Source organism: Heptranchias perlo, chromosome 17 (assembly GCF_035084215.1).
Source record: "Heptranchias perlo isolate sHepPer1 chromosome 17, sHepPer1.hap1, whole genome shotgun sequence".
NCBI lineage: Eukaryota > Metazoa > Chordata > Chondrichthyes > Hexanchiformes > Hexanchidae > Heptranchias > Heptranchias perlo.
In genome coordinates, this window is record NC_090341.1 from 21,280,006 (window position 1) to 21,294,810 (window position 14,805).

General features: G+C 39.7%; 1 protein-coding gene across 2 annotated transcripts in view; it reads left to right on the top strand.

Annotated features, from left to right (window-relative positions):
• hdac11 (histone deacetylase 11) overlaps positions 1-14,805 on the top strand; it is an 83,228-nt gene that overhangs the window by 10,531 nt on the left and 57,892 nt on the right. For both annotated transcript variants that reach the window (XM_067998696.1, XM_067998697.1), the window contains one exon: positions 7,840-7,956. In XM_067998696.1, the coding sequence (XP_067854797.1) occupies positions 7,840-7,956 (117 nt within the window). The remainder of the gene's footprint in view (positions 1-7,839; positions 7,957-14,805) is intronic.

The following is a 14,805-nucleotide window of genomic DNA, read 5'->3' on the forward strand; positions in this document are numbered from 1 at the left end:
AAAGTAATTCCTGTGAAGTGCTTTGAGATGATATAATAAGGCACTACGTAAATGTATTTTCCAGCAGGAGGCACTGGATAACAATCCAGTGTGGACAGTGTGACTATATATTCCACCTACCTAAAGACACAGAAGCCAGATGTAGCATTCCTGTTATTGTAGCTAAGATCAGGAGACTCAGCATGAACTGGGAATTAAACCTTGGATTTTTCTGTTCTGTATGGCATATTAGGCAGTGCACTTACCAAATGAGCCACCAGACGAGCCCCACTTCGCTAAGTTTTTGTTTTGCTTGATTGATCAAAAGAATAAAAAAATATTTCATCGCAATAGTTTTTTCTTTGGAAAACATATTCTTGTGAATGTACAGTACTGTCTTTTTCAATGATTTAATATCAGGTGTAACATTAAACATAGTTTTGCTCTGAGAGGTTATACAGCGTGAGACCAAATTTTAGTATTTTATCTTCAATCCCAGCACCTTGATTTAATTTTTTCCCCTCTTTATAATTTTGTTCACTGTTTGAACCCTCCCTTTTGTGCCTACTGAAGTGTCTTCAGGTTATACTTAGTTTGGTTGTATTTTGTGTCTCAATTTTGAATCTTCATGTGGTGCTGGAAAAATTTTCAAAAATGCCAAGAAAATCTGATTTATTTTTACATATTAGTTTAATTGAAAACTGGCTTGGCAATAGAAAAGAAATAGTGATTGATAAATGGAAAAGACTTTGTCTGACAGTGACTAACAGAGTTATGCATAAATCTGTTCTGGGTCCCCATCTCTGCATCAGAACATGATACAAAGGACAGCACTTCTATTAGTGTTGTAAATAATAACACCAAGGTTAGTGGTCAGCTGATCAGATTTTCCTGATCTCATCAACAAAAGGAATTGATAGCACTGCAATAAATCTGGATAAATTTAAGCAAGTGTTCTACAAATGGCAAATGCATTTTTGCTTGGATAGTTTTAGGTTAATGCATATTGGAGCATAAAAAGTATTTGGGTGTAATATTGACTTTTGATGGAAAGGGGAAGATTTTCATGTTGCGACTGCTTTGTTTGCGCTTAAAAATGGTAGCAGGTCCAAAATTACACGACTGGTGGAAACGCCAACTTGCTAGTGAATTTCTGTCCATCTCGATTTTCAGGTGCACCTTCATCCAGACAGACAGCGCTTCTGCCTGAAAGAAGTGGGAGGCTCATAAACACGTGCAAATTGAAGTTAGAATCCCCAATGCCATTTTCATCTCTGTCTGCATTGCTATTATCACTTATTGCTTCCGCCCATCAACCATGAACGGTACAAATCGGATAGGCAACCATTTCAAGCGATTATTTATTTCGAAGGATCCTTGGCTGCTTTCAGGCAAAGTTGTAGAAAGTTTTAAGAGATGTTATGCTTGCATTAGCTTGAGGATTTTCATCATGGACAATTTCAAAATGCTTGTAGTTGTTGTAGAGCAGTTTAAACTGTTAAGATGCTTCTGGCTTCACAATTTTCTTCATGGGGTCCTTCTGGGAATCCTACTTTGGCAAGAGGAGGAACAGCAGGTGGATGGCCCAAACTGGTCTCCCTTAGCTACAGATCTAATAGAAGGAGATGTGCTTTATGAATTGTTACCATCACAACAGAGTTTATAGGCCCAGGACAACATACCTGCAGTTTTCTGAGAAGCCTATGCTTCTCTGGGAGGCTGTGACAGAGTTGTCACCCCCTGCAACCAAACTTGCAACCAATTGCCACAATTTGCACAGCATTATCTGTTGCAGTCAAGATCACTGCAGCCCTCGACTTCCTTGCCTCTGGCTCTTTCCAGGCTGCCATAGAGGATATCAGTAGTGTCTGTCAGTCATGTCCATGCTTGTATTAAGCAGGTGATTGATGCCTTGTTTGCCAAACCAAACAGCTTCATCACTTCCCTGTGATCATCCAGGAGCAGCAGGATAGGGCTGTAGGGTTCCACGTACATTGCTGGAATCCCCAAAGCCCAGGGTGTCATTGGCTGCACCCAGATCACCCTACGGGCTTCTTCATACGACCCAACAGCCTTGTGAGGGTTTCCACTCCATTAATGTCTGACTGGTATGTGATCACCAATAGTGGATCATGCAGATCTTTGCCTGTTTTCCTGACTGCTGCCATGATACTTTCATATTGTGGCAGCGAGAGAAACCGAGCATCTGGGATCTGAATGAATGGGGCAAGCAACTGTGCATCTCCTTCACCAAACAGGTTGAAGGATTGTGGAATAAACAGTGCAAGGACTGAGAAGGAAGTGTAAGTTTGAATGGGTGAATTCAATGTCAAATCAGGTACAGAAAGAGAAATAGAGGGAAAGAAAGATTAGATTGAGAGAGAGAAAAAAGAGACAGAATGGAAAAGTTTAAAAAATAATTTCAATTAATAAAAAAAATTCCAACAACAATTAAAACCTGAAAAGTTAATTTTCAGTGCCAGAGAGGTTGACTGGCAGTAATTAACACTTATCATGTCGTTAAAAGGGTACTTAGACTTGAAATGATGACTTAATTTTCTGTTGCGAGTTTAGTTCGTATCTACTGCACAAATACAGGAGCTTCATGCTGTAGCATTTGTGCATAAATAATGATGAGTGCCCATCATCTCACCGTTATTCTGGCAGCAAATCCTTGGCCAATATCTCCACTGCTGCATCGGGAAACCTTGGGGGCCCTGTTGGAACTCGTGTTGCCTGCTGCTATACAATCTTGCTTTGTTTCCCACAAAATAAACCCCATCTCTTTAAGGTGCTGCTGCAGGCCGTTTTAAAAACAAAATTGGCCACCCTGCTGGATTTGCCATCCCTTTTAATTGGCAAGCTGCCTTTTGGAGTGTGTTTCGTGTTGGCAGCTCATTGAATGCATGATAATTGGGGCCAGTCATGAAAATTGCACGAGGCACACGCTAAATTCTCCAGGCAGTCATGCACACTCTACCCACCACCTGCCTGATTTACACGTGACACGAAAATCCCCCTGCAGTACCTGGTTAGTGTTAAGATGTTCTCCAATTCAGACTCCACTTTGCGGGCATTTGATTTGACGTTGAAACAGATTAACGTGTATAAACTTATTGGCAAGCATATATTTAGAATATTGTCTGCAGTTTAGAGCACCTTTTACCTTTTAGAAATGCTCTGATTTTTAGAGACAAGAGCTCAAGACACTAGAACTGAACTCGTCTCTCTTTTGAGGAATAAAGATGATTGAGAAGAGACTAGAGAAATGTTGATTCATCCAGAATTTCATTTCCTTGTTAATATTTAAGAATAGGACTTGATTATCTTCATTTATTTTTATAACCAAGAAAACCTCCCATATTCACTGTGAAACATAGATGAGATCCATGACAGGCCTCTGATTTTTTAAAAAAAACATCAAATAATTTGCTCATAATATTTCACATGATTTGGGGTCGTGGACATATACCTGTCATTAATTTTCAGTAAACTAAGCTCTTGCACTCCAAAAATAATGGTGGTAATTCCCTGTCACTAGTGAGCATGTATTTTTGTAGTGGCAGCCGAAGTTTCTTTTTACAAAATGCTCAATATTGGAGGTTGTACTATGAATGTGTTCTCGTATTTTAGTTCCATGCCATTGTTACTTCTGGACTCAACTGTTCCAATGCTCTCCTGGCTGGCCTCCCATCTTCCACCCTTTGTAAACTTGAGCTCATCGAAAACTCTTCTGCCCATATCCTAACTCGCACCAAGTCCCGTTCACTCATCACCCCGTGCTTGCTGATCTGCATTGACTCCCGGTCCTGGAATGCCTCGATTTTTACAAATCCTTCCATGGCCTCGCCCCTCCCTATCTCTGTAACTTCCTCTAGCCCTACAACCCTCCGAGATCTCTGCGCTCCTCCAATTCTTGCCTCTTGCGCATCCCCAATTTTAATTGCTCCACCATTGGCGGCTGTGCCTTCAGCTGCCTGGGCCCTAAGTTCTGGAATTTCCTCCCTATGCCTCTCCACCTCTCTCTCTTCCTTTTAAGACGCTCCTTAAAACCTACCTCTTTGACCAAGCTTTTGGTCAAGTATCCTAATGTCTCCTTGTGTGGCTCAGTGTCAAATTTTGTTTGATAACGCTTCTGTGAAGCGCCTTGGGACATTTTACTACGTTAAAGGCGCTGTACAAATGCAAGATTTTACAGCATTTTATTGTAACTTACTAACTCAGTTTAACTTTTATATTAAAGATGAAGCATAATGTAGGTTCTTTTTTGGTGTAATGTGACTTTTTGACACATGCTTCCAAAACCATTTCATTCTGAATTGCTGGTGTCAAATGTCTCTGGAAATACATAATATAACAAAGCAGCCATATATATGTTGAGTGATGTAGTGCTATCCTTGCTGTCTTTGCATGATGGCAATATTCTTCATCATGACGTGCAATCTAACTAGTGTCCTGGCACCTAAAATGATTTTCTTCATTGTTACATCCATTTTAAATTTTGTGAATATATTTTCTTTTCTTGCTGCATACAGAACCATTTCTTGGAAGGCTTACAAGAGGTATCCCAGTAAATCTTCTTGTTCTTCTGCTGTGTACATGCTTGTGAAAATGAATTAACTCAAAAGCTAGCCCAAGATTGTGATCTTAAGTTTAACATTTCTTTTGCCTGTAGTGATTAAAGATGAAATTGTTTTGCACAAATGGTTTTTGTGGTTCAATATTAAGCAAAAATGCAAGCTTTTTCTTAATACAGGTGGAATTCACTGTTTCTTTTGTTTTAAGTAGGATGGGCCCAGTTCTCCACCCTTACACTAGAAGTGCAAAACTGGTGCATTGCAATCCAAATTATATCCATGGTTGAAGGTTTTGTTTTCCTACCTGTTGTTGTTCTAAATGTCTGATTTTGGACTTAAATAAAAAGGTACACAAGTGCATCTTAAATGGACATTTGGAAGCTCGATAGGAAGGAATTCATCATTGTTGGTAACCTTCAGTAAACCGTTTCAATTATTCAGGATTTTATCATTTAAAAATCACAATTCCCAGGTTGTTCATTAAACTTTTGTCCCAATGAGGACAGGCAACCCCAAACTTGTGAAAATGGCTTTGATTCTGACCTCCTACAGATTGTGCATAAATAAAACCAAATTTGGGGGTTACTGCTTAAGGAAAAATAAGAATATATGCAGGATGCAGCAGTCTGCTCTGTTTATAATTGACCTGGCAATCCCCAAGTATAAGTACTTAATTCCTAGTATTTATGTAAACCGTGCAAAAATTGCAAACTCTTTGCCAGTTGTTAAGCAAATTACATTTACTCCTGGCATATGGAGGGGGAGGGAAATTTGGCCCTATATGTTGTATCCCAATGTGTGTTTTGATTATTTGGCTTGCTATATGTGCTTACAGAATGCTTAGTGTTTGTGTGTATGTTTTGTGTTCATAAACATTAAAGGCAGAATTTTCATCCAATGTGCTAATGGAAAATATATAGTGTATGAAAATGATATTTCCACTATTCTACACCCTGCATAATGTTGTGAAAATTTGCAGTGGTATTTCAGAAGCAGATCAGATGCTTTGATCTAATGATTATTTTGGACTTGTTACAGTAGAGCATAGCACATTACATCCGGAGAAAAGGGTGGAAGTGAATACCTGAACGTAGCATATTTATTTTTTGGAGGGAAGAAAAAAGTGTTGATGACGAGTGTCTTGCATTAATTTAATTTAACAAGTGGTCCTATTCCATTACTCTAATATTTCTTATAAGGAATTTGTACAATTATATCTTTTTACTCTTGTGCTCAGAAAATTGGGAACAGTTTTCTTCAATCCTCCCCTCACCCAAAACAAAGACACCTATCCTGTTCCTGACTGACTTGTACTACATAGATGGGGGTGCAGATGTTAGCTCCATAGATGATGTTAATGAAGAAAATACTATCTTGGGCTGGAATAAATTCTCTGTTCATTCTAGTGAAGAGCTTGAAAATACATAAATTATTGGTTGTGTGTGTATGTGTGTATATATAAATATTGACCTGGAATGACACATTTGGCCACAAACACCGTAAGTTAGACTGTTGTGGGCCCTGATTCTCCAGTGGTTTTACGCCAACATTTTCTGGAGAGCATTAGAATATGCCACAGCGAGGACAGTGGCGATTTGGAAGTGGCGCAGCCAGTGGCCAATGTATTGATTCCTTAATGCTATCAGCTTAAAAAGCTAAGACCTCCAGCTAGCATACCATATTAAATGGATTATTTGGGTGTTTAAGTTAAATGTTAAAGTGGAAATGATTAAAGAGAGCTGGATGATGGAGGATCTGCCTTGAATTGCAAGAGTCTGAGCAGAAGGGCGACCAGGAAGCAACCAGGCGATACCTGGAGACCTACTACCAACTCATTTCAAATCCTGTGTTCCCAGATAGGGTGAATGAGCCATTAAGCTTTAACAATTATAGTTATCTTTTTAAAAAGTTATTGTTGAAGGTCTTGATATTTGCAAAGGGTCAAATTCTGCTTCGGATCAGCCAGTATCTTCATCTACAGGGTGTTTGATCGGCTCTGCTGTCTGCACATACACAACTCAATTTGTGTTTATTCTGCTACATAAACTAACTTAATGGCAATTATAACACGTACTGTGCGAGTGTCGTTTCCACCTTGTTGAAGATCTGCGATGACAATTTTTCACTCCTCTTCAATACAAATGACGCCGCTGCCAGGTCACCAGCACCATTCTGGTTCAAACTAAGTGGCAGTGGTGATTAAAGCAGCATTAATGCGGCAAATTTGGACATTGCCATTGATTTTATTGGGGAGGGGGGTGGGGCTATGATAATGGAATTCTCACCGTTTCGAGGAGCGGTGCTGAGGGTCCCAAAAAGTTTTGGTGTGGCGCAAGTAATGGCTTGAATCACATACGCCTCAATTACCTGAAAAACCTGTGCCATAGCAATGGCATGCACCATTAATGTGGTATAAGTTTTCAGCAAATTCTAGCCCAACTTTTGCAATGTTCTGTTGTGGAGCTGTAAAAGTACTAAACATATTCTTTTTTGATAAAAATCAACTGAGATCTCTTTAATGTCATTAATATAAAATTTATACCATTTCAATTGAAAACTAAATCCATTTTTATTTACCTTGGGTACAAATGCAATTTGCCATCGACAAATTAAGTTTGCATACAGTCTCCTGGGGGTGGATTGAGGAATGAAATTGAGTCCCCTTTCTTTCCTGTATCACAAGTATAGAAGATTTGAACAGGGATTCTTTGTGCATTCATTACCTTGGCAGTGACAAATAACCTATTCTGACATCATAATAACTATACCAGTATAGATTGCTGCTGCAGCAGAATGGTTACAATTTTTTTTGAAAAAACTTGCAGTTTGCTGCTTTGTCTTTTTTATGATTAAAAGTCCATACAACAAAATGTGAAATAGTAGAAATTTATGAAAGCAGCAAGAAATAAAAGCTGTAAAAGTACATAGAACTACCGGGTATAATCCAAGACATAATAACCCATTTTAATCCAATAACCCATGAGCGTAGTAGAAATTTGAACATATGCAAACCTGTTTTTAATTAATGTATCTTCATGAATCATAGTTGTAGAAAATACCTTGTTACAGTAAAGTTCACTGAGATATATGTTTTTCATACCATTAATGCAATTTCAAACAAATGAACTTTAAGAAAATTATTCTAACAAATTTCAGGCAATGGTTTCTAAAATTTTGAATTGCATGCAATCCTTTTTGACTTTTCTGTCAATGATTTTTCATGATATAAAATTTACCTAGTTGTAACTCAACACCTAATCTTCCATGTATCTTTCTTTTGCAGTGGTCATTTATAGTTGCTACGATTACTGAGATACTACCCGTGGCATTCCTGCCTAACTTTATCGTTCAGAGAAAAGTACTAAGACCTTTCAGGACGCAGACTGGAGGAACAATTATGGTAAGAAAATTGTTTTATTTGAAGGGTATTTTGCTACTGAGCATGGTGAGTTACCACATTTTTTCATAACTGTGAAAAATTATTCACAGATAAAGGTGTGTGTATGATCGCTTCGTTTTGCACAAGTGATTGACCATCTGGAACTTAATACCTCTGGTGAGCCATTGTTAATGAATGATTCTTCAAATATTAGACAGCATTTAAATTCTGTAATGCGTGCAGCTGCTAGTTGTTAAATGATAGTGCATTATCATTCCTGTGTGATGAAAAACTCATTCCTGCTGATGGTGAATTTTGGGTATTGTTCAAAGCCTTAAGTACAGTTTTGCTTTGGGGGAAAATAACAAATAATAATGCTCAGTTCTTAATAAGAAATGCCACATAATTGTGTTCAAGATAAAATGGTAGAATGCATGATCGGTGAAGTTCATGTATGAATGCTTAATGCTCTCATGCTAATTTCCTGTATGTGCTATTTTTACATGGGCTAAATAAACTGGTTAAACCTTGCATAAAAATAGTGCATGTAGGATTGTAGTAAAATTGTGTTAAGTGTTGGCACGTGAACTTTGCTGATTTAAAATTTTATCCCTAAAATTTGGTCCTGTGCTGGGTAGAAGAAGCTGTAGCTGCTCCCCCCCACTGTGGATGAGTACATTCTGTCCGCCTCAACATACATGGGACATGTATCACAATTCAAATGACTGATGTTCAGCTTTTCCGTTAAACTGGAGAAATATCAAACAATCTAAGGCTTGTTCCTGGAGACTCGGGTTCCCAACCCTCCCGGGATGACTGAGTTTCCCAGAATCGGGGGTTCGTCCCCCCAGCACTGCCTTCAGCAGCCGGGAGATCAGCAATTTAAATTTCCTGCTGCATTTGCCCCCTCCCCCCACCCCCCCCCCACCCCTGCCCCCACTCCGTAACATCACCGGCTGCTATTGGAGAAGCCTCTGGCTCAGTGATATTACCTGCAGAGAGCCATAACCACGTGGAGTGCTGTTGGGAGGGGGCTGAAGAATCGGGAGGACTCAGCAATTGGGGGTGGGTTCTCGACAATCGAGGGAATCTCTTCATTGGCGGGGGGGGGGGGGGGGGGTGTCCTCTGTTTTCCCTCTTCCCTGCCCCCTGTTTCCCCTGAGCCGCGACCACATGGAGTGCAGTCAGGAGGGGGCTGAAGAATCGGGAGAACTTGGCAATCGGTGTGGGGGGTAGGCCTTGACAATCAAGGGAATTTCGGCATTGGGGGTTCTCTGAAATGGGGTGGGGGCAGGGATTCCTCTGTTTATCCTCTTCCCTGCCCTATGTTTCCCCTCCTCGCCTGCTCACGGATGGCCTCCTGGTTCTTGGAACTTCTCGTACGACAGCTGGTGGCGTGAAACCACAAGTAAAAATACTCAACCATAGGGGACCCAACTTTTTATAAGGTAAAAGCAATAACATTTGTAGAAGTCAGGTGAGCGGGCCTCACTTGATCAGAATGTCACTTGATCAAACCTCCAGGAATGCCTCCAACCAGAGTTGGCAACCCTACTGGAGACTCAATTGTACAACTTCTCTGCCAAATACCCAAACCATCTCCCTGCAATCAGGAAGTGAATGCAAGCTAGCAACAGTGATCTGAGCCAATGATTGCTACTAGAAGGCAGCCTCAACCTGCACTAACCCAACCAAACCCATAGAACAAGAACAAATTGCTTCAACCCCAATATTCACATTGGTTCCAACGCAAACAAACCATGCCAAGAGAGTTCAATTCATCAATGAAGTCTTCACATTTATCCATATCCACACAGCCCCACAATCACTGACACCAATCTCGTCCTGTCTGATATAAACCAACCAGAAGAGATGGAAAGGGGAAAGACAATTGATAAACGAATCAAACTTAGAGAGAATAAAAATACTGGACCAGATGGATTGTGTGTCATATATATATTCACTAGAAAAGGGAATAGTGCCAGAGGACTGGCCGGACAGCAAATGTGAGTCCTACATTTTAAAAAGGGAGTAGAACAAGTCCAGGGAACTATAAACCAGTTAGCTTAACGTCGATGGTAGGAAAGATAATGGAATCTTTACTCAAAGATGTAATAGAAAAACATCTAGAAACCAAAAATATAATAAAGAATAGTTAGCAAGGATTTCAAAAGGGAATGTTATGCTTGATCAACCTTATTGAATTCTTTGAAGAAGTAACAGGCTAGATAGACAAGGGTAATGCAGTTGATGTAATATATTTGGATTTTCAAAAGGCCTTCGATAATGTACCTCATGTTAGACTCATTACTAAGGTCCGAGGGTGGAGTTGGGACAAGTAGCAGAATGGATATCAAGCTGGCTACAAAACAGAGAGTATGGGTTAAAGGTATTTACTCAGACTGGCAAAAGATGGGAAGTGGTATTGCACAAGGATCGGTGCTGGGACTACTGTTGTTCACCATTTACAAAATGATTTGGACTTGGGAATCGGAAGTACAATTTCAAAATTTGTGGATGACATCAAATTGGGGGGTATAGTTAATGCTGAGGAGGACTGTGACAAAATAGAGGAAAACATTAATAAACTTGCAGAATAGGTGTGTAATTGGCAAATTAATTTCAAATAGATAAGTGTGAGGTGGTACATTTTGGTAGGAAGAATAAGGAGGCTATGTACTCCTTGGAAAATAAGAGTCTAAATAGGCAAGAGGAGCAGAGGGATCTGGGGGTACAGATATAAATCACTAAAAGTAGTGATTCAGGTTAATAAGGACTTTAAAAAAAAACCATACAAAGCACTGGGGTTCATTTTTGGAGGGATAGCAGGGAAGAAGTTGTATAGGACCTTGGTTAGACCACACTCTGAGTACTGTGCAAAGTTCTGGTCTCCATATTATAAAAAGGACATAGAGGCACTGGAGTAGGTGCAAAAAAGATTTATTGGAATGATACCAAAACTGAGAGTTTATAATCAGGAAAGATTAAGCAGACTGGGGCTCTTTTCTCCAGAAAAGAGAAGTCTGAGGGGTGACCTGATCGAGGTATTTAAGATTATGGCAACGTGTGATAGGGTAGATGTAGAGAAGATGTTTCCACTTGTGGGGGAGACCAGAACTAGGGGCCATAAAATATAAGATAGTCACTAATAAATGCAATAGGGAATTCAGAAAACATTTTTACTCAGATGTAAGAATATGGAACTCGCTACCACAAGGAGTAGTTGAAGCGTCTAGTGTAGATGCATTTAAGGGGAAGCTAGATAAACACATGAGGGAGAAAGGAATAGAAGGATATTTTGATGGGGTTAGATGAAGTAAGGAGGGAGGAAGCTGGTGTTGAGTATAAACACTGGCATAAACCTTTTGGGCAGAATTTTAAATTTAGTAAAGTATGCTTACCTATGCAATGTGGAACTTGTAAATAATTCTCTTACCCACAGTTTCATGTATTTTCTCCTCCCGCAACACCCATCACCCCTTCCCCCGGTCACATAATTTGACTGAGGACAAATGTTAAGAGAAATATCAAGATGTTGCTATTAAGCTGAACTCGGCACATAAGTGTTAAATCTACAGAACATATAAGCTTTTGCGAATGCAAATTAAATCCAGATGAACCAGCTGATGAAATGATGCTTCCTGCACGTCATATGAGCTTGAGATGTTGCAGCTTTGATAACATTTCAGTAAACATTTGCACGTAATATATTGGGATGGCTTCATTCAAGTAAGCCCAGTTGGAGTAGCTGCCAGGAAGCTCACAACTTGGAAGGTGGTAGCCGGTTTGATTTACTTCGAGTTACATCGAGTCTACATTTGGCCCAACTGGTCTATGCCAGCGTTTATGCTCCACACGAGCCTACTTCATCTAACCCTATCAGTGTTCCTTTCTTCCTCGTTTGTTTTTTTTGCACCTCCAATTTGCAGCTAAACTGACCAAAACCACAGACACTAAGAGCTGGGGGAGGGTCTAGCCTTCGACGTCCTGTCCAGATATAAAAGGGCAGCTGATCTATAGAAGTCTGGACTGGAAGTCAGGCACAGATGGCAAGAACTCCCTACTTAAGTTTAGCGCTAACTAGTTTGATAATTGCTAGTCAGAAGAGTGAATTTATCCTGCTAACATGGATAGTATGGCGTGCTTGGTTATTTTTTGTGTACAGGGAGCATTACACAATAGATTTGGATTCACTGTAAATGTTTTGTTTATACATACATATATATATATATATATAAATTAGCTTGTTGGTTTACAATTTACACGAGTGTTCATCAGTCTGCCTTTCTAAAAATAGGGTAAGTTCATGTGAGATTGAGGTATCCAGCTCATATAACGAGAGTTTCATTGTTACAACCCCTGACTCATACCATTATATTAACTAGATATTGGGCAGTAAAGGCAAACTCTTGATCATTCTCCACTTACAGGAGGGATTGGTAATGCTGAACTCAAGCAAATATCCAGTGCAGACTGTAAATTTATGACACCCTTTTTCCCCAATGGTATTGAATATTAACAAGATTCTATCAGCGCAGTACATATTTTGAGTCCTCATATTGCCTATTTTAAAAAAAAATTCGTTCATGGGATGTGGGCGTCGCTGGCAAGACCAGCATTTATTGCCCATCCCTAATTGCCCTTGAGAAGGTGGTGGTGAGCTGCCTTCTTGAACCACTGCAATCCATGTGGTGAAGGTTCTCCCACAGTGCTGTTAGGTAGGGAGTGCCAGGATTTTGACTCAGCAACATTGAAGGAACGGCGATATATTGCCAAGTCGGGATGGTGTGTGACTTGGAGGGAAAAGTGCAAGTGGTGGTGTTCCCATGTGCCTGCTGCCCTTGTCCTTCTATGTGGTAGAGGTCGCGGGTTTGGGAGGTGCCGTTGAAGAAGCTTTGGCGAGTTGCTGCAGTACATCATGTAGATGGTACACACTGCAGCCACGGTGTGCTGGTGGTGAAGGGAGTGAATATTTAGGGTGGTGGATGGGGTGCCAATCAAACGGGCTGCTTTGTCCTGGATGGTGTTGAGCTTCTTGTGTTGTTGGAGCTGCACTCATCCAGGCAAGTGGTTGTTGTCAGTTTCATACTTGTAGCAATGAAATCTGTAACCTCAATATCATTTGCTATATGTTACATTAGCAGCACAGAAATGCTGCCTCAGTGGCCATAGGTTCAAAATGGTTCCTGTTTCAAAAATTGCTTCATTTGAGGATAGAACTTATGGATAGAATTTGCTGTTGTTTGAGATTGAAGTTTAAACTTGTTTGTATGCTAATAACTGCTCAGCCGATGAATTGCAGTTCTGTAAAATGTGAGACTACCAAACAGCAATAACCTTCCTCAAATAAATGTAATTATATTTATAATTGGGTACTGCACTAGAAGTGCACACTGCATGAAATGGTATCATGACCTATAATACTATAGCTACTCAATTTAAAAAGGAAATAATATTCTATTAAATTGCCAAATGTTGTAAAATATATACAGTCATGTGTCTGACATATCTTGTTGCCTCTTTTTTGTTTTGAAACTGCTGACAAGAATCAACCTGAAAACAAACACTTTATATAAAATGGTACTCCTACATACAACAGTCCTGCTTTGACATCACAAAGCTCTGCCCTGATGACATCATAGTGGACGTGTTGCATAATTATATTCACATAAGTTTTTGCATAAGTCATGGTGAGATCCATTCAATTGTCTGTAAGTAAAACTCAAAGGTTTATGTCCCTAAATTTATCCTTTAGCATCTACATAAATTAATATGTGTGCATTATGGTGCTCTACAGTTTAATTGAATGTTGCAGTGATTCCAGGAAATCTGTATGAACATAAAGTATAGAACAAGAAAATAACAATTGGCCTGTCATGCCTGCTTCTTCCACAGACCATGTATAATATACTGTATCATGAATTCAGCCCCTCCCATTTAATCTTCTAATGGAAATTTCTGCATAAATACTTCTTCATTGCCAAAGGTAATTGAACAAAATTCTAGTATAACCATCTATCCATTCACATTAGTCAATCCTTCACCAACCACTTCTTTCTTCCCCCTCGAGCCAACAGCACATAATATCACCATGGAGTCATTCCCATGGAGTATTTGATCATCTCAATCTACATCTATTGCTGTGCCTCTAAATGTATTCCACACCTAATATTGATGTACTTTTGAAAGAATTAGCACAGAATGACACTTTTTTGGGTGTCTGTTCTATATATCCAGTGTTCTGCAGAAAAATCCAGTTTTAAGTGTCATTTTGGTTCAATCAGGAGTACACTTGCCTCATATTTGTAACTTGGACATGTATTTTAACACCCATAACAAATTTTAGATGTTGCTGTCTGCTCCAACTGTTAATGCCCCACAGACAGCACTTTTCCCATTTATTGTCCTCTTCTGCTTCCTACAAGATGTGTGTGTGTGTGTGCGTGTGTTTTTTTTTGCTTGTGCGGGCTCTTGCCAATATCAACCAAATAGCCTCCGTTGGTACTGTACACTTCCATAGGTCTATTACAATTGCTGGCATCCCACTAAGTGTACAATTACACGTGCAGGTTCTGAGGCATCATGAGCGGAAGGTGCTTTAACACCTTCATTGGGCTTGCTGCACCTACCCTCATCCAGTTACCAAGGTGCACCTACCTTGACATGTCAGAGAAGCTCTATCCTGAGATATGATTCATGAAAACTGATTGAAATATGCAGTCTCCTGGAGCTAGACATTTAATCCAATTCCAGGATAGGGACAGCTCTGCCAGTGATGGCTAAGATGATCAGTACCATGAACTTATGTACCTTGAACTTTTATGCTACTCACTGCTTCCAATCAACAGCAGGGAATATCTATCAAATCCT